The sequence below is a fragment of the Ascaphus truei genome, chromosome 4 (assembly GCF_040206685.1).
Source record: "Ascaphus truei isolate aAscTru1 chromosome 4, aAscTru1.hap1, whole genome shotgun sequence".
Lineage (NCBI taxonomy): Eukaryota > Metazoa > Chordata > Amphibia > Anura > Ascaphidae > Ascaphus > Ascaphus truei.
In genome coordinates this window covers 57907564-57934520 of record NC_134486.1, presented here as the reverse complement: position 1 = coordinate 57934520, position 26957 = coordinate 57907564, and the positions used below count along the sequence as shown (strand labels likewise).

At 43.8% G+C, this 26957-nt stretch overlaps 1 protein-coding gene across 1 annotated transcript in view; it reads right to left on the bottom strand.

Annotated features, from left to right (window-relative positions):
- Positions 1–21703, bottom strand: part of TTC7A (tetratricopeptide repeat domain 7A) — a 388284-nt gene extending 366581 nt beyond the window's left edge. The window contains exons 1-2 of the mRNA XM_075595818.1: positions 21218–21703; positions 9398–9561 (exon numbers count right to left, since the gene is read on the bottom strand). Coding sequence (XP_075451933.1) covers positions 9398–9561; positions 21218–21347 — 294 coding nt within the window. The 5' untranslated portion in view covers positions 21348–21703. The remainder of the gene's footprint in view (positions 1–9397; positions 9562–21217) is intronic.
- Positions 21704–26957: the final 5254 nt, after the last annotated feature.

Here is a 26957-nt window from a genome sequence, read left to right as displayed (position 1 = left end):
ACCTGCAGTGTTCCGACACATGGAGAGAGAGATGTCGCCAATGTTATTGCAACTGCTAGCACGTTACAGCAGGACATACACAACGCACCAGCAGGAGAAGTGGCCATTATTTTCAATCAGAATTGGAAGAAAACCAGCGCACCGCCAAGAGTGGGTCCCAAACAGATATGTTTAAAAAATCTTCTTTATTCAATCCATCTAAAAGTGGAGGTTAACACCCTCCTACGCGTTTCGTGTAAAGATACACTTTATCAAGGAGTATGAGCTATACAGACATAACTACCTTTTTATACACACAATAACTCCCTATTTTTGCGCCACAGCTGATGACGTCGACACGCCCATCGGGACCGCCCCCAAGCCCCCCGGCGCATCCAGACAGGCTGACAACCACCCCCCTACCCTAACTCACGCATGACAACATTATAGAGGCAAGATCAACTGGCACGGCACCTACCCCTCTGGCGCCATTCCTCCGGTGAGCGTGGAGACACACCTCTTCTCCCTGTTCTCCACGTCATCACCAGGGGCGGCCCCACGAGACAAGCGTGGGACCCGGGCCCCACCTCCATAATGATATACATTGCCCGAGTCAGGGGAGAGGAAGTCCCGCCCATAGGAGCTCAGGAGCCAATGGAAATAAATCCCAAAGGATGAGTACGCCCCCAAAGCGTCATCTTTTGTTAGGCGAAGAGAGGGGAAAATACAAATGCATAATAACTTTATTAACAAAACAGCTCATTAGTTCTATCAATATTTGTGTGTATACAATGTATGAAATTTAAAATCATAACAAACAGACATACCAGAAAACCTCCTTTAGAAACTGTGCAGTAAATGTATTGATTTCTGTGTAATAAAGATACATCAATATCAATTTATATAAATGCTTGTAATTTTATAATTTTTGTCATTTGTATATAGTTGTACAAAAGTTATTAATTACCTAATTAATTCTGAATCAATCCAACCAACACACCCCTCAATCAGGAAGATAAACATAGACATAAGAAGAAAAAAAAAGAAATAGATGATACCGTTCTGTGGCTAACGAAATGCTTTTATTTGTGCGAGCTTTCGAGATACACTGATCTCTTCTTCCGGCGATTGTAACATCGCCGGAAGAAGAGATCAGTGTATCTCGAAAGCTCGCACAAATAAAAGCATTTCGTTAGCCACAGAACGGTATCATCTATTTCTTTTTTGAGTATTGAAGCTCGGCTAACATGGTACTGATACCTCTACATATATATGTAACGGGTTTCCCCCCCCCCCCCGATCGCAGATTATACGGTGGGAGCGGAGAAACATACAGTATTACCATAGGTGTGTGTGGTGCGTTACCTGTTGGCTCACAGGAGGGCTGAGCTTCCGCCACGGGGAACCTGGGGCAATTACAATACTATGGACAACCACTTACAATAGGTGCAGCGCCTCCACCTGTGATGGCTCCCACCAGAGGGGGAGTGGTTCCTCGCAGGACAATCAATAACCACGTACAACGGAATTGATAATGACTAATACCTTTACTAACATGCATAGAAGGAATATAACATCAACACATAACAACCGGTGTCCCTCGTTAAGGGCAACCTGACTACGGCGTCTCAGCGGACGCTAACCTGCCCGGGCTCCAGCCACGGGTGCTGCTATACTACTGGGGTTGAGTCGCCGGGATATCCTCCTACGCGTGGGGTGAATTCCGGCGTGGATAATATCACCGCAGCTCTGCACCGTCTATACCTTGGCTAGGGTCTGTCTGCTACCAGCAGGCTGCAGTCACTGCTAGCTTGGTCTCCGTGGAGATAGTCCAACTCCCTTTTGGCAACAATCAATATGCTTTACTCCTAACTAATAAATAGATAATGGGGCAGAGTCCCTAACTTAGGGCCTGTCCCTACAATACTCAGCTAGGATGACTCAGGGCTATCTGGGGCCTAGGGGATTGCTGGCCTAGTGCAGAGAGTCACTGACTCCTGCACCCTACCTCCTTCCCCTAGCTGCTCCAGTCACCAACTGCCAATGTGCTCTCTGCCCGCGAAATATATCAATCTCCTCTCCTAGGAGATTCTTCAGCTCCATTGGCTCCCTGGCGTCACGGGGGGCACTGCTGGGGCTCATGGGACTTGTAGTCCTCTTCAAGAGCCTTCCCTAGTAGGCTAGGGCTTCGCGGGCTTTGTCGTCCTCCTCTCGCGCATGCACGATCTCCCTGGCCTGTTCCTACACTCGCGGGGCTCCCTTGCGCATGCGCGATCACTGCGCATGCGCGAGTGGCTGGGTAATGGCGGCGCCCTCTTCGCCGGCCGCCGGGACCTTAGAGACACGACCGCGGCCTTAGCGACGGCCCGATTGCGTCCCCGGCAACCGGCCCGCTCGTGGAGAAGAGGCGCTGCTCCCTCCTCGGCCCCCACCCTCCGGAATGGCCGTCGGGTCTGCCGCTGGCCTCCGGCAGCACCCGACATCGGTCCTGGCCACGGAGGCAGACCTGGGAGGTCGCAGGGGGCAAAGGGTGACCTGGCTACATATACATATACATTATATATATATATATAATCTCATGCAATACAGAAATAAAGAAAATTTCTATAAGCATGAATATATAATACAATAATACAGATATTACAACGAAGCCTGACGAAGCCGAGGTCTCGGCGAAACGCTTAGCTCCTTCCAGTCTGCTGTTTGTGACCCACGGGAGCCTCCGTAGTTAGTGAGAGCAGCCGCACGCAGTGTTTCCATCTCCCTGCCTGCCGGACGCGGCTACAGGGTAATCTACTGCAGGACACACCATCTGTCTACGGGAGCTAACCTGTGACTTTGTATTATGTGAGTGATCTGTTAACACACATCAATAAATGTATTGATCTGGTGTTTGTACCACTGCTTCACTCACCTTCTGTCGCCATACGTGGGGTTGATTGGGACGCCTTTGCCAAGCGGAGGATTTTCTCTGCCAGAACCCTATCTATCCTGGTCGTATTGGATTGATGGGAACGGGTGGGACTCCTACAGAAACCACTCTCAGTCCCCGTACTTACACTAGGCCGTGTAAGTATTGTGGACTTCATTTTTTAGATCTCCCCTCAGGTTATATCCTCCTTTTGGAAGCCCAATTCTTTTTAGATCTTGGGATTTAATTGTGTTAACCCCTTGCTCCCCCTGTTCCTTGTTTTTCTTTTTGTTCCAAGGGTCTTGGATGGTCCCTCCTGGGGTTGCGGCAGAAGGGATTACCTTAGGTCATCTCTAATTGCCTAGAGAGGTTTGAGGTTAGCGCCTGGGTTTACTGTTTTCACTGATCGTTCCTCCCCAGATAGATTAATCACATTATCAATGCCGTTTAAGAGTTCTTTTTTCTTCTCTTTAGAGGCTTTCGCTATAAGCACGTTAAAAACTTTTTTCTATATATTAACACCAACACATATGATTTGAAATTCACTTATGATTTTAATATTCAACAAATTAAATTTCTGGACCTTCTATTATATATTGATGTTAACCAAAAAATCCAAACCAATACCTATAGAAAGGAGAACTCACGGAACTCCTTTCTCCTTTCTTTGAGCAGACAGTTGCCACCCACGCCCTTTGATCTCTGGGATACCAAGGGGACAGTTCCTCAGATTGAGAAGGAATTGCTCCACCCTAGAGGATTTCCTTTCTCAATCTGAAGAACTGAAGAAAAGATTTATAGAAAGAGGTTATGAACCCAATCATTTGCAAGTCACAATGGAAGCGATATCTAGACTGGATAGGGAAACCCTGGTGAGTCCCTGGGGGGTCAGAGAGAAGAGGGAGGGTTACTAGTACTAATTCCACAAGTAAAAATTCTATTGGTGAGAATTCTGATATACCATTGTTTATTTCACAATACAGTAGGAACAGTAATCAAATTAAATTGATTTTACGTAGACATTGGAATGTACTACAAATGGATCCCTCATTGAAAGATTGTCTCCAAACGGGCCCTAAATGTGTATTTAGGCGAGCTAAGACCATAGCCGGATTTGTATCCCCTAGTGACATTTTTAAAGATGATCTACAAAGGGTTCTGATCAATGTGGAGCTTGCAATGTGTGTAGATATATGGCACCTTCCAAAAGTTTTTCATCCAACAGTCCACAAAGGAGATTCAAGATTGACAGTTTTCTTAATTGTAATTCCAATTTTGTTATATACTTACTCTCCTGTGGCTGCGGGATGAAATATGTGGGTAGAACTACAAGAATGTTAAGATTGAGGATACAGGAACATGTCAGGCTCATTAAAGAAGGGTGACCTGATACATCCAGTAGCGAAACATTTCACGGAATGTCAAAGTGGAGGAATCAATAACTTTAGTTTCTTAGCCATTGATAAAGTTACACCTAGAGAACGAGGGAGTGACACAATTAAACTTTTGGATCGCATGGAATCCAAATGGATTTTTTTGTTGAATATTAAATCCCCTCACGGTATCAATGTGGAATGGAATCTGGTTCATTTTCTTGGAGAATAAAGGAATTAAGAGATGGTTCACTTATTGTATCCAGACAAATATATAGGACCCAAAGGGACGTTTTGCATACATTTATATAAGATTTAGATTTATTTATCATGTTATTATATATACATATTTTTTATTTTTTTTTCAAAACTTTTTTATTAGGCAGATATAAAATGTATATAACAAGGAACGATATGCATAGCCTAATACAGAAACATTTTTGTATTTTTTGGGGGGAAAGGATGGCAAAACCTGTTGCCCGAGGCAGGTGACCTACCGATAACGGAGAGGCCAAGAAAGAGGGGGGGGGGGGGGTGAGAAAGAGAGAGGACAGAGTGGGGGGGAGGGGGAGTGTCTATCCTGGTCTCTGGTGTCCCTTTTAGACGAGCTTCGTAGAGGTACTGATTGTCAAACGCTTCCTTATCCGTATTGCCTTATCTCCTTGTTTCTTCCTTGGTGAGCTTGACTCGTTCTATATGATTATCCATGGTTCCCAGATTTTATAGAACGCTATCGTTTTTTGCTTAAGGTGCGCGGTTAGCTTCTCCATAAGCATTACTTCATTTATCCTGTTTTTTAGTTTAGTCATGGAGGGTGGGGACACTTTCTTCCAGGAGGCTGCAACCTCACATCTCGCCGCTGTGAGGATGAAGGAGACCAATTTCCTCACTGGACGGTCAATTTTTTCCATTGGCCTGGCCAGTAGGTATGTCAGTGGATCAATAGGTAGGTCAAGGCTAGTAACCTCTTTTAATAGAATTTGGACCCTTTCCCAATACTTCTTAATTTCGGACATGTCCACCAGATGTGGGCCATGTCACCCTTTTGTCCACAGCCTCTCCAACATAAATCAGAAGCCAGAGGGTAGATTTGTTTTAGTCTCACTGGAGTGAGGTACCAGTAGAACATTATTTTGTAAATGTTTTCTTTGGTTGTGGTGCATATGGAAGTTCCTGAGGCTACTTCCCAAATGTCTTCCCAATCCTCTCTGTTGATATCTATATTCAGGTCCGCGGCCCATTTTTGCATATAGTCATGAGTCGGAGGGTCCGCTGATGTTTCCAATTCTGTATAAATCTTTGATATTAGCCCTTTTTGTTGAGAGCTATCTCTACATAATCTCTCGAATTTAGTGAGAGGGGGAAATTCTGGATTCGGGGATATCTTCTGGGCAAAGTGTCTAATTTGGAGATATTTGAATGTGTCCAATTGTGGTATATCGTATTTAGTACGTAAATTTTGGTAGCTCAAGAGTTTCCCCAGGCTCAGAATGTCTCCGATCACCCTGATTCCCTATGATTTAAATTGGTTGTATAATTTGGAAGCGCATCCGGGGGGAATTTGGGGTTATTAAAAATTGGTGTAAATTCTGAGCAGGGGGACGCAAGTCTGTACTTAGTCTTGGCTTTCCGCCAGACCTCCCAGGTATGGCTCATTGCTCCCAGTTTGAATTTGTTGAGATGCATACAGTATCTCATCTATCCAGGCTCCATAGGCACGCTTGCAGAGAAGGCATTTTGGCATAGTGTGACTATTTTGAGCCAGCATCGTTGTTCAGGGTCAGCGTTCCATACGGCCGCTTGTTTAAGTTGGGCTGCCTGGTAATATTTGGAGATGTCTGGGACACCCATACCTCCCCTCGCTCTAGATGCCAAACAGTACCGACCTGACTACCCTGGGTCTTTTGGCCTGCCAAATGAAATTGAAGAATCTGTTTTGGATGTTCTTTAGTTCAGAACCAGGAACATTATATATACATATTTATGTATGTGTATATGTTAATGTATAAAATACTTCAAGTCTGAACATTGGATATACAGATGTCGTTAGTAATACTGAAAACATTGATAGAAGAATTATTATCCCCTTTTTTCATATATAGGAGGATAGTAAAAGTTGGGTTATAAAGGCCTTAGTCTCGATCATATAATATCTGTATTATTGTATTATATATTCCTGCTTATAGAAATTTTCTTTATTTCTGTATGGCATGAGATTATATATATATATATATATATATATATATATATATATATATATATATATATATATATATATTTCTTATGTCCATACTCTTATGTCTATGTTTATCTTCCTGATCGAGGGGTGTGTTGGTTGGATTGATTCAGAATTAGGTAATTAATAACTTTTGTACAACTATATACAAATTAAAAAAATGATAAAATTACAAACATTTATATAAATAGATAATGATGTATCTTTATTACACAGAAATCAATACATTTACTGCACAGTTTCTAAAGGAGGTTTTCTGGTATGTCTGTTTGTTATGATTTTAAATTTCATACATTGTATACACACAAATATTGATAGACCTAATGAACTGTTTTGTTATTATGCATTTGTATTTTCCCCTCTTTTCGCCTAACAGATGACGCCTTGGGTGTGTACTCATCCTTTATTTCCATTGGCTCCTAAGCTCCTATGGGCGGGACTTCCTCCCCCCTGACTCGGGCAATGTATATCATTAGGGAGGTGGGGCCTGGGTCTGGCGCTTGCCTCGTGGGGCCGCCCCTAGTGATGACGTGGAGAACAGGGAGAAGAGGTGTGTCTCCACGCTCACCGGAGGAATGGCGCCAGAGGGGTAGGTGCCGTGCCAGTTGACCTTGACTCCATGATGTTTTCATACATGAGTTAGGGTGGGGGGTGGTTGTCAGCCTGTCTGGATGCGCTGGGGGGCGCTCCCGATGGGTGAGTGACATCATCACGCATTATGGGCGTGTCAACGTCATCAGCTGTGGCGCAAAAATAGGGAGGTGTGAGTATAAAAAGGTAGCTATGTCTGTATAGCTCATACTCCTTGATAAAGTGTATCTTTACACGAAACGCGTAGAAGGGTGTTAACCTCCACTTTTAGATGGATTGAATAAAGAAGGTTTTTTAAACATATCTGTTTGGGACCCACTCTTGGCGGTGCGCTGGTTTTCTTCCAATTCTGTTCTCCGAGACCATCATCTCTTCACCTGGCTACACGCCTTACAGGACATTGGACGGGGCTTTTGTGAGTACTATTCTTTATTGAATATTTATTATGAGTCCAGGAACCATCCCAATGAGGGTTTGATTGGAGTTTCCAACCTTATACCTTGCCCTCCAGGGTATATTGGTCCATCTGGGGACTTTACTACCAGCATCATCTCATATATATACCCCCTTGTCCTATCCTGTTTATTTGCTTATTGCATATATTCCCATATCTAAGGGATCCAGCGTTGGAGCGCCTTTATCACTTAAATCGTTGCATTATTTTCAATCAACCAAGTGCGAGAAGGGGATGGGGGCAGGGGCGTAGCTATAGCCCGGGCACTCGCGAGGCCTGCTCTCCCTCCCTGCCGGTGACCCATCTGTCTCTCTTCAGATAGAGACAGGCTTGGGCGGGTAGGAGGAGAGCAGAGGATGCCGGCTGCGGAGTGTGGAACTGATCACGGAACAGCGAGGAAGGGAGATGGGGAAGAGGGCTTTCTTCCTGCTTAACCACTTCCGGGCAGCAGGTAGCACTGCAGAGCACTCCATAGCTGCTCCTCTCTGCTGGAAAGTGTGTGTGTGTCTAGGTAAGTGTATTTGTCTGTGTTGGTAAGTGTGTGTGTGTGTGTGCATTTGTAATGCATATGTGTGTTTCATGTATTATGTACATGTATATGTTGTATAGTTAGTGTTTTTTTATATGTTGAATATAAATGTGTATTTGTATATGGTGTGTGTGTGTGTGTGTTTTTTACACAAATGTTGCATATTTGGTATGTGTTTATATGGTGTAGTGTGTGTATATATATGGGAGGAGAGGGGGTAGAGATGATGATGATGATGATGATGATGATGATGATGGAGAAATGAGGAGGTGGAGGAGGGGGGAGAGGAGATGAGGAAAGGGAGAGATGAGGGATAAACACGAGGAGGGATTGGGAGAGATGAGGGATAATGAGATAGATTGTGCTCCCCTGCTTTTTTTCTCCTTCGCCCCCTGCCGGCTGTCCCCCTCTCCACGCACACCCCCCCCCTTACCTTGGTTCTGGGCGTCATGACGCTACGTTGCTATGGCAACGTGACGTCACTTTGTCATGGTAACGCGTCTCCAGAAGCCGTGGGAACCAAGGTAAGTGAAGTTTACAGAGGCCTTCGCCACTTCACTGGCATTTAATTTAAGTGCCATCAGGAAGCGCGCAGGGCCTCTGTAAACCCCGCGCCCAACGCAGACAGACAGACAGACAGACAATCTCGTGCGCACCCCTGAGATAGATTAATGATTATACAGAACATCGCTTTGACACGGCCATATTATTCAGTCGCTGGATTAATGATGCATCATGTCAATTATCCAGGTGTTCCTGAATAGGAACACCTGCTTTATGTTTTTACGCTTCCATTTAATATAAATACTCTTAATCTTGTCATGTAATTTATGGATAGCTCTCCTATTTTCCTTATTGGGATTCCAGTGTTTTCCTGCAGGAAAGCGTCCTATGAGGTCATACATCACTCACCTCTTACGGCTTTGTAACAACCTCTGTGCTGAGGGTCCAGCACCACATTGCTATACTGAACCATGGAAACATACTTTTATTACAAATAGATGATGGACTTGATTACAGTATAAGATGCCTGGGACAGCGGATTCTTTTATCCCTTCAGTGCCAACCCTGTCTAACAGCAAACTGGTAAAAAAAAAAAAAAAATACTACACAGAAAACATTATATTTGTAGAATGCAGAAGGAGAGATCGTATAACACCCTTTCTTTCAGACTATGCTATATGATTGCACAGGGAAGACTGAGCATGCACAGAAAAGCAGGAAAAAAAACAGGCATGCTTCACTGCGGACAAATGCAGTGCACTATCCATTCAATAGCAAGTCAAAGCAGTGCAGATTTACATCTGTTAACATAACTACTTACTGGTAATTTCCCTCTGTTTAGAATACCGGTTAGATACTTCTTGGCTTGAATCATTTTTGGCTCATTTGTTTCCATTAATGGAGTGGATTCTTTTATCTTGGCAACGTTCTCCTTTAAACACAGTTCCAGCAAGGCTTCGGCACGCAGCAAATTTGCAAAGTCATCTGAAAGGCAAGGGTTAATAAACCTGTCAATTACAGCTGTATTTCCATATATAGAGCAGAGGCATCTTATGTGATAACATCTGAACACCTGAAGGTACTGCCAGTGACTTGGAACATGCCGGACTAAAGCAAAAGGTCATTGTAATTAATCAAATGAATAGGTTCAAATGGTGCTTTAAACTGTTCATTTGTAAACACCCACTTCCTCTTAAAGGTGCAAAACACTGAACAATATGTATGGGCTGAATAAGCACCTCTAATGCAAGTAAAAACTGTTTGAGTCCCATTGTTAGCTCTCCTTGTGATCTTGGGGAAATCCACTATCGCACTGTACCTCAGCAACATAAAATAAATTGTGCGCAATAAAACAGGAAAATAAATCCACTTTCACAATAAAATTTAAATTATTTCAATAAACACATTAAAATCCACTATTCATTATTTCTATTATATTTTCATCAGCAACAAAAATTATTTTCCTTGTTATCAAAGTTAATAATATATTTATTCACAGCACACAATATAGATGAACACTATTAAATGAACATGTTCACGTTTCTATGTGCCCAGGCACCATGGTCTCCGCATCAATTGGTTCTCTCACCCTGAAGATCCAGGGCACGCTGTCCCTTTAAATTTCAGGTATGTGTCCCCCTTTTCAGCTCTCTGTCTTTATTTTAACATGTCTGTACCCTATTGATACACCCATTTTTATAATTTAATTATTTTATTTGCAATGATTTTCTTGGTGCATTTTCCTGTTTTAAATACAGTATGTATATGTTTTATTGGTTGATCAAATTACTCACATGAATGCACTTGCACGATCCCGATTAATCCAATTGCAATTAGACAAGGTGGGTATATATATACACATGGACTCATGCACCCCCATGCTATATTTCCCTGACGAAGTCACCAACAATGCAACGAAACGCGTAGGGTTGTTTTCTATTGTATATTCTAAATTATATTGTATATAATGTATAACCCTGCTCACTTATGTAACTATGTATTGTAACCATGTATTATTTGTCATCATAACTGTGCCCAGGACATAATTGAAAACGAGAGGTAACTCTCAATGTATTACTTCCTGGTAAAATATTTTATAAATAAATAAAATTAAATAAATTCGACTTTGTCCTGCAGGTACGTCACAGTGTCACGCTGTGACTAGTCACTCCCCCCACAACACACACACTAACATGGAGCTCAGTGCTGTAGGAGATCCTGTACCAGGAAGTACTGTGGAGACGGACCTACAGATCACTCTGTAACTGTCAGCTGTGCACCTGTGGTGTGTTTGCCACTGAGCTTTTTCCATCTCTGCTCCAGCAATACACACATGGATTCTGCTACCGGCGTGCTGTGCTGGTCTCCACCTGTATCAGGTTATACAAACTGCGTTTTCAACTACTAAACTTGTGTGTGTGCATTGTTATGGTTTTCTCCAAAACCACTATTGTATTCAATTGAATTGCGCTATGGGGCATGCGCTTCTGTTTTTGGTCTTTTAGAATTTTCCTGGAACTGGTTATTCCATCAGAAGCAGCTAAGACCCCTGGGATCTTGCCCACTCCATCCATTATATCCTTTTTACATTTGTGTCTGGTTATCTGGACAATACAGATGAAATCTCCGGTTTCGTTTCACTGCTCCTCGCAGCAACACCCCCCTCCCCCCCCCCCCCGCACACTTAAAGCGTGTGTGCACTTCTCCCACATTTTTACAAGCAGTGGTGGATGAACAGACACTGCAATGGGGGGGGGGCAAAAATTCCCCCGTGGGCAACCGGCAGACTGCCCACGGAGCGTCCCTGAAGAGCGTCCCTGAACCGGGGACTCCATCTGTATATGGATTATTCACAGTTTATATTTTCAATAATTGTGATGATTTAGCATATGTATTGAAATAGGCACTCGCATGTACAGAACTTGGAATGAATAAAATGTGTTTAACACATTAACGTTGGGGTCCTATTCCAGGACCTTACTCTTTATTCATTCCAATTTACACAGTAATTCAGGACATCAACACAGTATATCTGTGGCATAATTATATATATATATATTTTTTAAATCACATTCAGCATTCTTACACTATATGCAGTACACTTTAGAGATGTGGTGGGCCAGTGCATGTCCAGCTAACTACTTTCTCCATTGGGCACCTGCTGTCCACTGCCCACCCGGTTACACATGGGCACACAGTCCCATTCCTCCTAATGCGGCAGTGACCAGAATGAGCAGACAGACTAACCTTGGCAACTACTAGCTTGTTATGCGTCCCTGGCAGTACCCAGCACGGTTTCTCATATATATTTCTCATATTTTGCAGCTATGCCACAATCTGTTAGCTGCAACAAAGCTCATCTGGAACACTCAGCAGACACTGAGCCGGCAGCTCACAATCCTCCCTCTCTTTTACCGTTAATGACAACAAATACTGCTTTAATTCCTGCAGACAGGCATCTCTCCGGGAAAGGCACTCCGCAGGGTCCCACCATCAGGATGGTGCAGCTGCACCAACTGAAACTGCAGAAGCCTGCGTGTGCTCTCCAGCCGCAGCCTTAATTATGAGGCCTCTCAGTCCGACTCTCCAGCCTTGGGATTTGGGACAGGATCCTCCATATCCTCAGCTGCCAGGTGGCTGCACCGGGAGGAACACTAGATGAGTTAGCCTCCACGGATACCAACTCCGGTGCCTCACAAATTGGCTAGGAATCCACCGGATAGATCCTCATCCAGTATCAGTTGAGGCTCCCTGCTCACAGGGGGGTGAAGCAGGGATGACCCTTCTCAGCACTGTTCATAGATCAAACAGCAAAGTGTATCCCACAACAGCTTCTTCTTTGCCGGTGGTCAAGAGTCTTTAGATCACACCTGCCACCAATGTAGTCAAGCTTTCCTGACTGTATCTGGTCTTTCCTCAACTACTTGTACAGTATATTCAGAGACAAAAGAAACTTTGGTGCAAAACAGGGAGTACATACTTGAAAACGATAGGTAACACACTGTATTACTTACTGGTGAAACATTTTATAAATAAAATTAAAAAATGTAATAATTAAATACAGCAACAATGTACCTGGTCTAGCTTCACAATACCACCCAGTTCCAGGGGCACGTCACTTAGAGGGCATGGGTTAAGCTTGTGGTAGGTACAGTAATAAGTCTCTGGAAGGTCCCGGTTTAGAAGGAGGCATTTTAGCAGGAAACATCCTTCCACCTACGCTTGGACAAATTTTGGGAACCTGCTCTATACTTGTCGCCACATCTAGCTGATACAGTAAGTCCAGGACAAGTATGCAGTCCGGCACAGTGACCCTACATGGTAAACTTCAACTGTAAAAACAACTGCCACTGAAAACCTAAGAACTTGCAAAGTTGCTCCCCAGAATGCTTTGCATCAACAGTGGCAAGTCATTATGGGACGTGAGTTTGGAAGCTGTAACATCCATTCTGTCTACACACACTGAGGTTTCAGTTTGGGGCCCTATTAAGCTGGTGGTCGCCTCACGAGCTCAGGGCACTACACTGCCCGGGATCAGTCAAACAGCTTTGTTAGTGATAGTCTGATGAGTAGGCAATACGATGTATTCATTAGGGATTCGCGGAATAAATATTTTCTAGTAGGGGGTTGTCACGGTAACTTATGACAAGATATAATTTACACCAAATCACTGGGTTGAACTGAACGAGGCTTAGATATAATAAAGTATATTTATTCCATAGATAGGTGAACACAACAAGATAGTACAATTAAGAAGGTAACACTTACTTAGGGGTTGGAATGAAGAAGTATCAAATAGCAATTCTCCAGCAATCAGGTATCAATCAAGATGTATCAAGAAGACAAAGACTGTAGGGTTGACAACAGTTTATATATATCTTTTTAACCCTATTCTTATCATTGAGTGCAGACTATTGGAGAACAATTATCTGCACCCAATTACTAACGTGGGAACATTGTTAACCCATGCCCCCCAGCTAGTTGGCAAATGCGTACTGGGAACCTGAGGGTCTCATTTCTGTAGCCCCACACCCAAATCAGGGGCACCGGGCAGTCTGCCAGATGGGGGATCTGGCAGGATATTCTTTGTTTGTAGGTGTGAGTTATAGCACCTATAAACCACTCCAGCTTCACGCTTCTCCGCCCTCATGTAAACAGTTAGAGTGGCTGAGTCTTTTGATCAGGGCCTGGTTCTTAGACATTGGGTCGCCTCCCTGACCATTTGCATTCCTTAGTGTGCAGGAATCTTCACGGGCTTTTGTCCCCGCTTTGAAATACAGTATGGTTCTTAATATACAACCATATTAAAATAACCGGTTCTGTTAGATCCAGCGGGTCCAAACTACCCAGGCCTTAATGCCGGAAGTGGGACACTATAGTGTCCAAGTTTCAGCCCACTGCGACCTTCAGAACCGGAGATGTGCAAATAAAACATAAACCATTTCTTATTTTATTACAAAATTCTCTGCTGTAAAATAAATCTCAGTTTTTCACTCATTCCCCATCGAAAACAACGGGCTCCGCCGCCATAGACTTTCAATGGTGAATCTCCGCCATTGGCGGCTATGTGAGTCTGCCGCCATAGACTTACAACGGGGCACCGCCGCCGTTGAAGCCTTTGGGACTTCTTCGCCATAGCCGGTCAATGGGGAAACGGCCGCCATTGAAGTCTATGGGAAAAACTCACGAATCTTTATGGTGGTCCATACTCCGTCGGGTTGGTCGGAGAGGGTCGGGGATGGTTCTGCGGTAATGCCGGATATGGTTTTCAGACTTAGCCGTTTTCTCATGCTGCTTCCTCCGCTGCCATTGGAACCTTTCTGGGGGTCCTGGATTCTTGGACCCGGTGGTGGTCAAGTGAGGGGAGGCCTATGAGCTAGGGGCAAAAATAATTTTATTCCTGGGTGCCCTAGAACCTAAGATTCCCACGCCACTTGTCTTTGAACTTGAACTAACAGTGATGAAAGCTCTTTTTCAGATAAAGTATCCGCTTTGCGGTTTTGCGGTTTAGACGGCTGCCAACCTATTCCTAGAGATCGCCGTCGAGGAATCTCCATTGAAGTCAATGGGCCCATTGACTTACAATGGGAAACCGCCGCTCCTCCTCTCGGACGCCACCTGCTGGTCTTCGAGGGAAACAGGTCCAAAACAGCTAGATCCGCCATTGAAATGAATGGAGCTCCAATGGCGGCCTATGGGACTCTGCAAAATGGTGCCTGAAAAGGCGGGAAAATTAAACAAAGGGCTATAATCACTTTCTACCCATTAACCCTTGTCCTCCAAGATGGATCCCCGTGTGTGTGTGGCACAGACACTTACATGGTGGAAATACATTACAACAGGGGAACATACATTTTCATGTCATAGCAAGGTGCAAACCACATTCCTGGACCGCAGTCCAGTTAACCCCTTGCCTCCCTGGTGAGGTCAGGGGGTGGCCATATGGGGTGCAACCCCTTTAATACCGGGCCAATCCCACTCTCCCTCTACAGGGGTGCACAAGGTTAAAACCACTGCTCTAGCTTTGTGGAGGCCTCCAGGGTTACCAATACAACAACACAACTGTTATAATGTTGTAAAACCGTTGGTTCTTACATATGTTCCCCCAAGAAAGGGATTTAACTCTTTAAAACCCACCATATTCCTAGATCTAACAATCTACAAAAAAAAAAGCAGTCAAATTCATAATCTCCCAAAGAAATATATTGCCTGCTTTTTCCATTTTATTATAATAAAGACTCAATGAATATATGTTCTTAAATCCCTTGAAGATATTCTATTGCATGGGGTCAGCATCAGCGATTCTGCTATAGGTGAGTAAAGGTGAATGCCACCTCTCCCCTTAGAAGCAGCATTTCCAGCAATGCAAATACTGAAAAATCTCACAAAAATGAATCCAAGCTGAAGTGAGCCATAGCTGCCCACCCCTGGATTCTGCTGAAGGGCAGTGCGTGTTAGATTAATCAAGAGATTGCTTCTCCTGTAAATATCCAAAGTTCAGTATATGTAACCTTTGTTTACATTTCAGTTTGTATCACTCTGATTGGACGGTTTATACAACTCCGGACGTGTCCAACAGTGAATCATCACAGACTTTTTTCGTCTCTAATGACATAACACATATTGCAAAATAGAAGAGGAAAATGAAACGCTATAGAAATTAATATGATTTTTTTTCAATTATTGTTCAATAACTCCCTTAAAGCAGCAGTCTACGCTAATAGAATTTTTTTTGGATCTATTTTATTACATACAGTATTTTAAGAGCTCTCTTCCTGCGCTTATCCAAACCCGTTTTTATTTTAGGAATATAAGTAATTGAAATATGAAGTGTTCAAATGGAGTTCGCCACAGAGCCTAATGCAGTCAAAATATTTACAATGGTAATCTCAGAAGCTGAGGCGGGGTTTGATTGTTGCTTTAACAGATACTATAGCCCTGCTTGATAATTTTTTTAGCCAATAAAAAGTTCTGGGGTATGCTTGCTTCCGTCTCCTCTGATCATTCAGGCTTCCCATGAGTCACCTGACCACAATCTTGTACATTGATTCACCAGACTATTAGTTGTTTTTTTTTTGTACTGTAGCTTACTTTTTCCCCCCACGTGCAAAAAATATTTCCACACCAGCTCTCTGTCTGTCTGGCCTGCAGCAATACTAATGTGAAACAGCATGTGTCTGTTTTTCTCTCTATAAAAACTTTGCTTCATCCCTGGGAGAAACATATCTGAATCTGTTTTTAAAAAAAACCCAGAAAGAAATACCCAGCCAAGAAAGATTTACTTTTCAAGGTCAGGAACAGATGTTGGGAGGTTGTTTTACCAACGTTTCCCAGCAGCTTTTACAATAAATCGGATTTAGCCATGAAAAAATGCCATTAAAATCGTAGCCGTTTTTAATCTCTATAGCTTTTTTCATTTGTATTACTTGTGTTAGGAAAAGGGAGACTTGTACAGACGTAGCAGACATCACTGCACCCGATACTCGCCGATTAGATTAGCAAAATTGCAGTGTCGTTACCGGCGGCTCAGTGCGTTTCAAGGGAGCTGCGGTAAATTGTGCACTTAACATTGTGGCAGCGGTATCGTGAGATAATAATGTCTGCTATATCTGCACCCAGCCTAAATCTGTAATATCACTGAATGAAATCGATAATACAAATTGGTATTGGAATCAGCCCAGGTACTTTAATGGGTAACGGGGTGGGTGAGGGGGGTAACGGGGTGGGTGAGGGGGGTAACGGGGTGGGTGAGGGGGGTAACGGGGTGGGTGAGGGGGGTAACAGGGTGGGTGAGGGGCCCCTTATAAATATTTGCTCACAGACTGCTATGGATTAGCACTACATCTGGGTGGGTGACTATGTCACAAGGAAGCTCTCACACACCTGGGTCCCCATTCAATAAACAATACAAAATTCCTGAGGCGATATCCTATACTGTGATATACAGTTATAGATACACTGTGAATGTAAATATATCCATTATTTTGGGCAGAGGAGGAACTAGGTATTTTTGTGCCCGGGCAAGTTCCACCAACTGCACCAAGGCAAAAAAATTCTGTAACTTTTAACTGTAGTTGTGAATCTTCTGTATGTTCTTCCCCCCCCCCCCCCACACACCTTTTTCTCTCTCCCCCCCACTCCCCCGCTCCAGTCTCACTCTCCACCCTTCCTCCCCAACTCTCACTCCCTCCCTCCCCTCCTCCAGTCTCTCTCCCCCAAGTCCCTCCACTTCTTCCCCAAGTAGTCTCACCCCGCAGTCTTTCTCCCCTCCCTCCTCCGCCGCTTCCTCCACGCCGCTTGGACACCCCCCAGAGATGTGTTAAGCAATACAATGTGCTACGTGAAGGTGAAAGAAAACGGCGCTAACTCTATTAGTGTACACTAATAATATACAGTGAATATTTTGACCAAATCAATTAATTGTTAAACAGTGATATTGTGTTCAAATAACGTGATAATATTATTAAAAGGTTCAAACCCCCTGCTCAAACCCAGCTGGTGGGGACTGGTTTCGCTAGTCCCACAAATCGTCACTCTCCAGTTGTAATCCAGGGGGAGCATGAAGGGAAAAGAACATAAAACAGGAAAAACAATCTAAGTGCAGACAATAAAATTCAAGTGATATAAATTCTGCGTTCTTTCTTGGCTCATATGTGATGTCTACTTACAAGATGTAAGTCAAAATCAAGCGGTTTTGACACTCAATGGTCTCTGCTGTGCAGGTATTCCCACCAGGTGATAGGGTCTCCAGCTCTCAGCTCCGCAGCAAAGTGTATGTAAAAGAAATACAAACCATAGTGCAGACCAGTATGATGTAAAAAAACTAGACTTTATGGGGTTTAAAAATGAACACTTACAATAAAAACAAGTATTTCAGGCATGTACCACAATCATTGTGATCAAAGAGAGAAGATTAATTGGTTTACACTTCAGGCTCACCCGCCTCCTCCGGTGTGACTTGGTGTGGACCACCACTCTCAGGGACTTTGTACCTCCAGCGGTGGGCGCATTGATCCAGACTCACGAGTGGTAGCCGCCCAGAGAGGAGAGAGAAGAGAGGAGAAATTTACTGACAGATACTCACAGAACCGCGACCGGAAGTGACGTATCGGGACGGAGCGGAAGTGACGCATCGTTGTACAAGTGAAGCTGAAACATCCATCAGAGAGGCTGTATCCCAGTGAAGAACTCCACAGTGCCTGCGGGCAGCTGCTATGGGAAGGTGATCGACCCACAGAAGAGGGAACCCACGAGGGGAGAGAGACCTGGATCAATGCGCCCACCGCTGGAGGTACAAAGTCCCTGAGAGTGGTGGTCCACACCAAGTCACACCGGAGGAGGCGGGTGAGCCTGAAGTGTAAACCAATTAATCTTCTCTCTTTGATCACAATGATTGTGGTACATGCCTGAAATACTTGTTTTTATTGTAAGTGTTCATTTTTAAACCCCATAAAGTCTAGTTTTTTTACATCATACTGGTCTGCACTATGGTTTGTATTTCTTTTACATACACTTTGCTGCGGAGCTGAGAGCTGGAGACCCTATCACCTGGTGGGAATACCTGCACAGCAGAGACCATTGAGTGTCAAAACCGCTTGATTTTGACTTACATCTTGTAAGTAGACATCACATATGAGCCAAGAAAGAACGCAGAATTTATATCACTTGAATTTTATTGTCTGCACTTAGATTGTTTTTCCTGTTTTACGTTAAGCAATACAATGCACATGTGCATTGGGAAAAATGTAACGTGTGCTCCAATTAACGCACACGCGATCCAACCTTGTAACATATGTGCGTTACCTAAACGTAAAAAGAGGAAGAGATAATGGTCCTTTTTTTGTTTTCCTTGTCAATTGACTTTGTTACATTTTGTTTGATCGCTTTATTTTTCTGAATGAATAAGTTAATTATTTCTGTCTCTTTGTAATTAGTCCACACAATTTAGATAGCACACAATATATAGTTGTAGCAAGACTTACACCATGGATGAACAAGCAAAAGTTTGAGTTTGCGGTGCTGGGGACAGTGTCTGCCGCGATTGCGATGTGGGGGATCCATGCTTCTCAATGGGACCCCCACAGCAACTTTAATCCTTAGCTGCGCAACCCGCAAGTGCCATGGCGCTGAAGACATTTAAGTCTTGCTGCATCTTTAACATAGCATGGTTACTGTTAGAAACATATCTTACATTAACGTTCAACAAATAAAACACATGATACAGTTTATACAGATGCAGTAGCCGTTATTCGAACACTTCACGCGGTGTATACCTCAGAACACCCATGTCATGACGCAGGATTTCTTCCAACCTTTCCGCCTTAAGACGCGAGTGCAGAAAATGGCATTTTAGAGTTCTGGTTTTTAAACACCCGAAATTGACACAGTAGCACAGTAGCACATTACAATTCATTCATTTCATTGCATACAAAGAAACAGAATCCATGAAATTCAAACAAAGCAACCGCGATAAGCGCGGGTGCCTGGAGTGATTGGCCGCGTTAATGCCGCGTGGAGTACAGCAGCGCACACGAAAACGGCGCCATGATTTGTTCGAATAACGGCCACTGCATTTGTAACATAACCTAAATTATATGTTATCAGATATACCACTCAAACACATCAAGAGGTGTATCATTTTTTTTATATACCTTGGTCTGACACATACAATAACTATTTCAATGGAAAGTGCAAAGTGCCAAAATTATATATATATATATATATATATATATATATATATATATATATATAGGTACCACTTATATCCCTTTGTCATTATAGCCTATAAAAAACCAACAGTCTTTGTCTTTTGCTGATGTTGCTTGCCCTGTATTTTTGAGGCCTATTATAGCCTATTAACTGAAATAGTGTTAGTATAATAAGGATCTGGCAGTGATTAATGGTAGTGACTTATTTATCGTAACGTTATTTCCCTGCGCTAACCTTCGTGGTATTAAGCGGATTTGCAGTTAGGCTAAAAGGTTATTACCATCTTATTTGCATGTGTTATCCTAACGTCCATAAAAATGTATTGATACGCTATTTCAGTGGTAAACTGTAAGTCATCTTTAGTGCATAGGCGTTAGGATTAACATTAACGTTAATTTTTAGTGAACGTTACGTTAATTAGGCTAATGGAGAGCTCTGTGCATCTGGGCCAAAGGGGGTTTTGCCCTAAAATGCATTAGTGAAGATCAGGCACCAACACACAGAGACGCAATAGACTTGAATGGGAGTTTCCATGCGTTAGTGCCCGATTGGCACTTGATGCCGTTTTGTACACAACCCTCTAAAGCTGTGCCTTTCACTAAGGGGAGGTGTTTAATGCAAATGAGGCATTGGGTGTGGGCAAGGAAGATTTAGTTAAGAATTTATACCCCAAGATACTTTTTTTTTTACTTCAACATTTGAATAAAGCTCATATTTTCTAAATCTATACTTTTTCCAGGAAGCAGCTGCTAACTGCACTGCTAGAAGTCCTGATCACAACCGCAGGTCAGGTAGACCGGAACAAAATAGTTGTTAAGAGAAATTGAGGGTGTGAAAATCAGAGGAAGACTGCAGAAGCAAGCAAAGCCATGATCATCAACACAAACACACAGTATGCAGAATGCACCTTACATCGTATTCATACAGCCAACCGCATAAAAACATCCCCAACGTGTTTCCATTGTGCAGCTGTGTGTGCACTTCTAATCCTACTTGCATTGTACCCATACACCAGTTTCCAGCATGCACAGATTATCAGACTAATTGCTATACATATCGTTTCCAGGTACCATTTGGGTTGCATTTAAATGATGACAAGGACCACCCCTGGATGGCTTAATCTCAGCTGCACATTTGAGTCCTTTTTTTGCTTTGTTATGGTATCTCACATGTTTACAAAAAACATGCAGATACCTGTCATTAATAATCCTGTCATAAAGTATGATCAACATGTCCTATTGTATCAGCCGAGCCCTCTGCTTCCGGGCACAAGCCGGTCACCTGGCGGCTCCTGACACAGATGTTATGCAGATCTGGTTTATTAACCCCTGCCATTACCGTGCACATAATAGCACTGTCCTCACGCGGAGTTCAGGTCTGATTGGAAGAGCACAGACTGGGCGTGCGGCAGTGTTTGCATCCTGTCACTCACCCGCGCTGTCCTGGCCCCGGGGGGAGAGCTGCTTCACCAGGCTCACAATCCTCTCCCACTGGCACTCTGCTCTGCAGCGCTCAATTTCAGCCAGCAGCTTCAGGTGGGACACGGGCGACCTAGAAGCCATCTCTTCTCATCACAGCAGGGGGGATCCCAGGAACAGGGGGAGATCCCAGGGGCAGGGGAGATCCCAGGAACAGGGGGGATCCCAGGAACAGGGGGGATCCCAGGGGCAGGGGGGATCCCAGGAACAGGGGGATCCCAGGGGCAGCCGCTTCACCTCCGCCACTTCAAGGCTTTTGCTTCTGCAATAACTCGCAACTCTGCAGCTCCCGCCCCTTCTTCCCCTGTTCTCGGGAGTGGTTTCCTGATTGGCTAGTGAAGCAGCAGCGTCTCTCCCTGATTGGTCCGTTTTATTTCCTTGGCTAGAACCCCTGTGTTTGTTCTTGTCCCCTGCAGTGGTATGAGGAGGAGGAGGAGGGAAGCAGGTTATCAGTGTCACTGTGCTGGGTGCCAGGCTGGTATAGGCACTGGGTATATATGTCTGTTGTCATGTTACTATGACCTGTACTCACCTGGTATGTTTGATCTGAGCCTACGAGCTAGGTTTATGTGACTTTCATGTAAGAAAACAAAGTGAACAGGTGTGATACTTTGCTGGTCCAAGCATTCTTGCAAATTGAAGGTAGATTGTTGGTACCTTAAATAAATTAGATATATTATTGCCGAAGTGGGTGATAAATTGCCTCTTAGAACACATCAGACCTATTGTATGTAAAAAAAAAAAAAAATACTGTGTATATACAATATATAGATTAGATGTGTGTGTATATATAATATATAGATTAGATGTGTGTGTGTATATATATATATATATATATATATATATATATATATATTTTATCATTGGGGAGGCCTTCATTCAGCAATTGGATCGACAAGGGCTGCTGCTGCTATACCATCTATATACTATAATGTAGAAAGTTTGTTTGTCCGGCTATACAAATCCACACGCTTAATCCTTGAGCCACCAAACTTGGCATGCTATCTACTGTAACAGGCAGGGCCACCAACAGAAATAATGCCCCCCACCACCCCCCCCCCCCTCGAACCCATAGCACCCCTACCACGGAAAAATATTTTTTAGCGCGCAACTTTTACTTAACTGTTTTCTTATTGTGATACAGAAAAAAATATTACAATGCAACCTCTTTATTTTTATATTTTCAACAAAAGACAGATGACTGACTGCTTGGGTGACTGTGTGGGTTGATGAGTGACTGAGTGGGTGAGAGTGACTGGGTGGGTGGGTGACAGTAACTGGGTGGATGACTGGGTGAGTGACTGACTGGGTGGGGTGGGTGAGTGACTGAGTGGGTGGGTGACTGAGTGGGTGGGTGGGTGGGTGACTGAGTGGGTGGGTGGGTGGGTGACTGAGTGGGTGGGTGGGTGGTTGACTGAGTAAATATGCCTGGAGAGAAAAATATCTCTATATGCAACGGAAAGCAAATGATAAGCTCAAACAGATATAAACTATAAGAGTAGTAGAATAGTGTATTGAGACAGAATAGTCAGTCTAGTCGTATGTCACTATTGACTGTATGAGCACATGAATAGTCTAAGAGATAAATCTATGAGAGTAGTCTCTAACATGTTATAAGCATACACGGTGAGTACAAGAATATATAGAGACCATACATAATATCACAATGAAATTGGTAATCATGTGAAGAAATAACATCCATATAGTTCCTGTCTCTACCATGAGGTAACAATCAAAGTCAGTATAGCATAATTTGCATATCCTGGGAGATGAATATCATAGAGCAATGCATAATAAACCAATTAAACAATTGAGTCCAAAAATGTATTATTGATCCATGCGGTGAAAACAGATGATAAGGTATTGCTATCAAACCGGCAAATTGTGGCAGATCCAATTGCTTCTTGTTGATAAATCTTTTGTTGATAAATCTTTTACTACTGGCCTTCCTGCTTCTGAAACGGAGAGTCCCAATTGGGAGAAGGAGTGGCTCAGTGAGTAAAGACACTGACTGACACTGAGATTGCTGCAGGGGAGCCTGGTTCAATTCCCGGTGTCGGCTCCTTGTGACCTTGGGCAAATCACTTTATCTCCCTGTTCCTCAGGCACCAAAAACATAGATTGTAAGCTCTACAGGGCAGGGAACAGTGCCTGCAAAATGTCTCTGTAAAGCGCTGCGTACAATTAGCAGCGCTATACAAGAACATGCTATAAAAAACAAAATAAAATTGAGCTGATCCGGGATTTCTGCCAATTGCACACCCGTCAGCTGGGACCTCTGTGAGCACAGTAGGAAAGCTCATGATGAATCAGGACAATCTGCTGATGTCAAAGAGCTGGAACAGCCTCACAGCTTGGACAGGGTAACCGCAGATGTCAAGCGGAACCGTGGGACTCCAACGACTGATCCTCTGCAGCCGAAGATGACACTGGAGCAGAATGCCCACAGACGTCAAGGGGTGCCTTAAAACTTAGTCGACCGATCCTCTGCTGCCAAGAACCACACCAAAGCAAGATAGTTGCAATGTCGGGCGGCGCTGTGTAACTCCATCGATCAATCCTCTACAGCCGAAAATCAATGATTGATAGACAGCAAATGTCTACTGGTGTGGGGAAATGCCGTATATAGCCATAATATATCCGTGGTCAGATAGATCTGTATGACCACAGCACGGCAGATAAATTAAGTTCATAGCAAAACTAAAGCTCCGGAGCAAACAGGTCTCATCAGGCCTCTATTCCTCTGATTGGGAATCCTCTACAGCTCGTCTGATGTAATGACGTAACCCAATGTGTTGCATCAGCTGTGGTGCTGACTTCTATATATGTTGGAAAAATTGTGAGTCTGTTTGCTATGCATTTGGACACCTCTTAAGATATTGTAACCAAATTTTGCATGATTTTTCCTAAAATCAAGCTGCAGGTTTCTGTCTATATTTGGGTACGATTGGATACATTCTATTTTTAATTCTATGAGTTATTACAGTTTCTCTAAGTAAGTCAGCCACTGTATGTTGTCCCTGTTAGGCAGTTAAGGAGAGTAAGATAGCTATCAAATTCACACAGAAAGCAGATAAAGAAAGAGAGGAAGTCAGTTGGCACGTGAGAAGGAAGTAAGAATGCTGGAGAAGTAGAGAGGCGGAAATAATTGGGGACATCATAAGGCAGTGGTTTTCAACCTTTTTTTGGTTAAAGAACTTCCTACCCCCAGCCCCCTCCCCCCCCCCCCCCCCACAATCTCCCATTCTCTCTTCTATACACACACACTCCCCCTTTCTCTTCTATACACACTCCCCCTCTCTCCTCTATCCACACACACTCTCCCCCTCTCTCTTCTATATACACACTCTCCCCCTGTCTCTTCTACACACACACACACACACACACACACACACACACACACACACACACACACTCTCCCCCTCTTTCTTACACACACACACAGTGAGACACTTTAAGGGAGCTGCTGGCACACTGCAAAAATCCCTGCAGTGAGAGCGGGCGCTTGTACCCTAACCTTCCTCTCTCTGCTGACAGGAGTGCAGTGACCGGGCTGCTGCTGCTGAGCTTGGGAGCCGCCGGGTCACTGCATCGTGGGGTGCCGCCAGGCCTGGGAGAGCTCGGAGAGTCCACCCCTCTCCCCCCCTCTCCCGATGGCTGCGGAACCCATGAGGGGTGCTGTAAGAGATGTGTGCAGAGGTACATATAATGGAGACCGATGTGGGTGAAATTATATCTTGGCTTTATTGAGCCTGTTCCTTTATCAAGGCAAAACATACAAAAATAACTAAATAAACCCCTATCCTTTGTAAGGGCTAACTTGCTTCCTCAGACCCTATCACCTCAAAGTCTTAGGAAGTACCTTAAGCAGGTGGCCCTCCGTGTCAGTCTCTGGCAGGTTCCTGGGTCCTCTATGTCCAGGAAATATAGGTCTCTGGGTGTCTTGATCTCAGCGCAGCCTTTGTGCTCAAGACAGTGTCTGTGTGCAAGCTTCTTTGCTCTCCTTCTGTCAGCCCAAATGTGAGCTAAAGAATCTCTGTCCTGTTTCTCACATCAGGCCTTTTTCAGAGCCTCATTAGTCCAGTGGAGACTAATTAATTGCAGCCACTCAATTAACTATCTCTCTGCTGGATTCTCAGAGCTCTGAGGCTGCTTTATTGTAACAGGGATCAGTCCCTGTTACAGGTGCTCACAGAACCCCGGTTGAAAATCACTGTCATAAAATATTAAAGGAAAGTGATGGGAGGGAGAGAGATGAGGAGGGGAAGGACTGAGATGAGGGGGGGGGGGGCAGAGGAAGAGAGAAGAGGGTAGGGAGGAGGAGGGGAGGGACGGGGTTAGTTTCTTAAGGCCGTTCTATAGTGTGTGCGGCCAGACGCGTGTGTGCCTGTGCAAACGCGCATGCACGTGCCGCACCCTTTTTGTGTGTATGCTCTGAGCGAGTGAGGTACTGTGTGTATGTATGTACAGTTAGGTCCAGAAATAATTGGACACTGATACAAGTTTTGTTATTTCGGCCGTGTACCAAAATAAATTCAAGTTACAGTTAAGTAATGAATATGGGCTTAAAGTGCAGTCTATCAGCTTTAATTTGAGGGTATTCACATCCAAATTGAAGGAAGGGTTTAAAAATTACATCTCTTTAATATGTAGCCCCCCACTTTTTCAAGGGACCAAAAGTAATTGAACAATTGACTCAAAAGCTGTTTCATGGACAGGTGTGGGCTATTCCTTCGTTATTTCATCATCAATTAAGCAGGTAAAAGGTCGGGAGTTGATTCCAGGTGTGGCATTCGCATTTGGAAGCTGTTGCTGTGAACCCACAACATGCGATCAAAGGAGCTCTCAATGCAAGTGAAACAGGGCATCCTTAGGCTGCAAAAAAAAAAGAAAATCCATCAGAGAGATAGCAGGAACATTAGGAGTGGTCAAATCAACAGTTTGGTACATTCTGAGAAAAAAAAAAGAACGCATTGGTGAGCTCTGCAACACAAAAAGGCCTGGATGTCCATGGAAGACAACGGTGGTGGATGATCGTAGGATCCTTTCCATGGTAAAGAAAAACCCCTTCACAACATCAAGCCAAGTGAAGAACACTCTCCAAGAGGTAGGCATATCTTTATCTAAGTCTACCATAAAGAGAAGACTTCACGAGAGCAAATACAGAGGGTTCACCACAAAGTGCAAACCAATCATAAGGCTCAAGAATAGAAAGGCCAGATTAGACTTTGCCAAACAATATCTAAAAAAGCCAGTCCAGTTCTAGAACAGCATTTGGACAGATGAAACTAAGATCAACCTGTACCAGAATGATGGGAAGAAAAAAGTATGGAGAAGGTTTGGAACGGCTCATGACCTGAAGCATACCACATCATCTGTAAAACACGGTGGAGGCAGTGTGATGGCATGGGCATGCATAGTTTACAATGGCACTGGGTCACTAGTGTTTATTGATTATGTAACAGAAGACAGAAGCAGCCGGATGAATTCTGAAGTGTTTAGGGATATATTGTCTGCTCAGATTCAGCCAAATTCAGTGAAGTTGATTGGACGGCGCTTCACTTTACAGATGGGCAATGACCCAAAACATACTGTGAAAGCAAGCCAGGAGTTTTTTACGGCAAAGCAGTAGAATATTCTGCAATGGCTAAGTCAATCACCTGATCTCAACCTAATCGAGCATGCATGTCACTT